The 1,661-nt window shown below is 47.6% G+C and overlaps 1 protein-coding gene across 1 annotated transcript in view; it reads right to left on the reverse strand.

The window, feature by feature from the left end:
• LOC101851055 (peroxisome proliferator-activated receptor alpha) overlaps positions 1-1,661 on the reverse strand; it is a gene marked incomplete in the record, with an annotated part of 20,281 nt that overhangs the window by 13,059 nt on the left and 5,561 nt on the right. Inside the window, 1 exon segment of the mRNA XM_013084636.2 lies at positions 590-1,504. Coding sequence (XP_012940090.1) covers positions 590-1,504 — 915 coding nt within the window.

Below are 1,661 nucleotides of genomic sequence, written 5' to 3' on the forward strand. Positions count from 1 at the left end.
GTGTGCGCTCTGGTGTGGTTTGTTCCTTTCCTATCAAAGATCTGTCGTCCTTAACTCTCCTCTTTTTTATGCACGTGTTACTCTCTTGTAACACCTCGAATCTCCGGCACTAATACGACCTAATTGTGTTACAAGTGCCGTAAAAGTGTTGCATTACTAAAGCTGACCATGTCCCCACAGACATGTACTCACCAGGGTTTTATGCACCCCGCATAATTTAACAAAATTTGATCTTTTTTTTTCTGTGCGTAATTTCTGATTATTTTCCTTTATCATTCTTTGTTAAAAATACATGTAACAGAATCGCATAATTTCTCATCTTTGGGCCCAGTTTGCATAATTTCAGAATTTGTTTTGCACAAAACCGCGGGGACAGATGATCATAATGTACTCAACAGGGTTTTATGCACCCCGCATAATTTAACAAAATGTGATCTTTTTTTGGGCATAATTTCTGATTATTTTCCTTTATCATTCTTTGCTAAAATTAACAGAAAATCGCGCAATTTCTCGTCTTTGGGCCCAGTTCGCATAATTTCAGAATGTCTTTGCATACAACCGCGGGGACGGATGGTCGTAATGTGCTCACCAGGGCTATCTCGGCCGGGCCGTAGGGCGTGGTGTGGTAGCCGTTGTGTTGTCGCTGACCGCTCTCTCCCCCTGTCTGACCGGCGCAGCTGGGGACCTGTGACGTCATAGCCACGGACATGGAGGATGCCGAAGACGACGAAGAAGAAGAAGACGACGATGATGATGATGAGGAGGAGGATAATGAGACCGGGAAGAAGGGCGTTAGGATTGGAGGGGAGGAGCTGGATTCTACAGAGGAAGAGCTGGAGGATTCGGGAGGAGAGAGGGGGAGGAGGTCTTGAACATTCCCCGGCTGGAAGTCCAGCAGTGCGGCAGAGGTTGTGGTGGGAAACCTGGCGGTGGCCGACAGTAGGAAGATGTCGTCTGGGACGAGCGTGGTGCTGTCAGTGGCCCGGTGGTTCACGTCTGTGCACGGGAAACTGCTGCTGTCGCTTGCTGTGTGGTGGTGGTTGCTGTGGTTGTTGTGGTGGTTGTTGTTGTTGGTGGTGGTTGTGGTGGTGGTGATATTGTTGTTACTGATGTTACTGATAAGGTTGTTGCTGTTGTTGTTGTTGTTGTTGCTGGCACTATGGATGCTGGTGTTGTTGATGCTGTTGTTGTTGTTGCTGCTGCTGTTGTTGATGTTGTCTTGGCCACCGGCAGCGTTGTGGTAGCTGTTGCTATTGTTATTGTTGTTGTTGTAGTTGCTTCCGTAAAAACGCCAGTTGTTGTTGTTGCTGCTGCTGGTGGTTGTGCTGCTGACGATGTTAGCGCTGTCGTCGAACGTGCTGCTGTCGGCGCGGTTGCTGCTGTCGTTGAAGTTGATGATGCTGGAGAGGATGGAGGGCGACTCGGAGTAGGCGTAGTCTGGTGACGTCATCGCTGTCTGGCCCGGGGAGTGGTGCACTTCCGGTCTATGGATCAGCATGGTACCCTGGGAAGGGCAAAAGAGGAGATGGTTTTACTTGTAGTTAGATTTTTAAAAATCATTATTACTATTATTATCATTATCATTATTAACATTATTGCTACCATTATTATTATTGTTATTATGCTGCTGCTCCTGCTGCTGCTGCTCCTGCTGCTGCTGT

This window comes from Aplysia californica, unplaced genomic scaffold, assembly GCF_000002075.1.
Source record: "Aplysia californica isolate F4 #8 unplaced genomic scaffold, AplCal3.0 scaffold00306, whole genome shotgun sequence".
NCBI classification, from domain to species: domain Eukaryota; kingdom Metazoa; phylum Mollusca; class Gastropoda; order Aplysiida; family Aplysiidae; genus Aplysia; species Aplysia californica.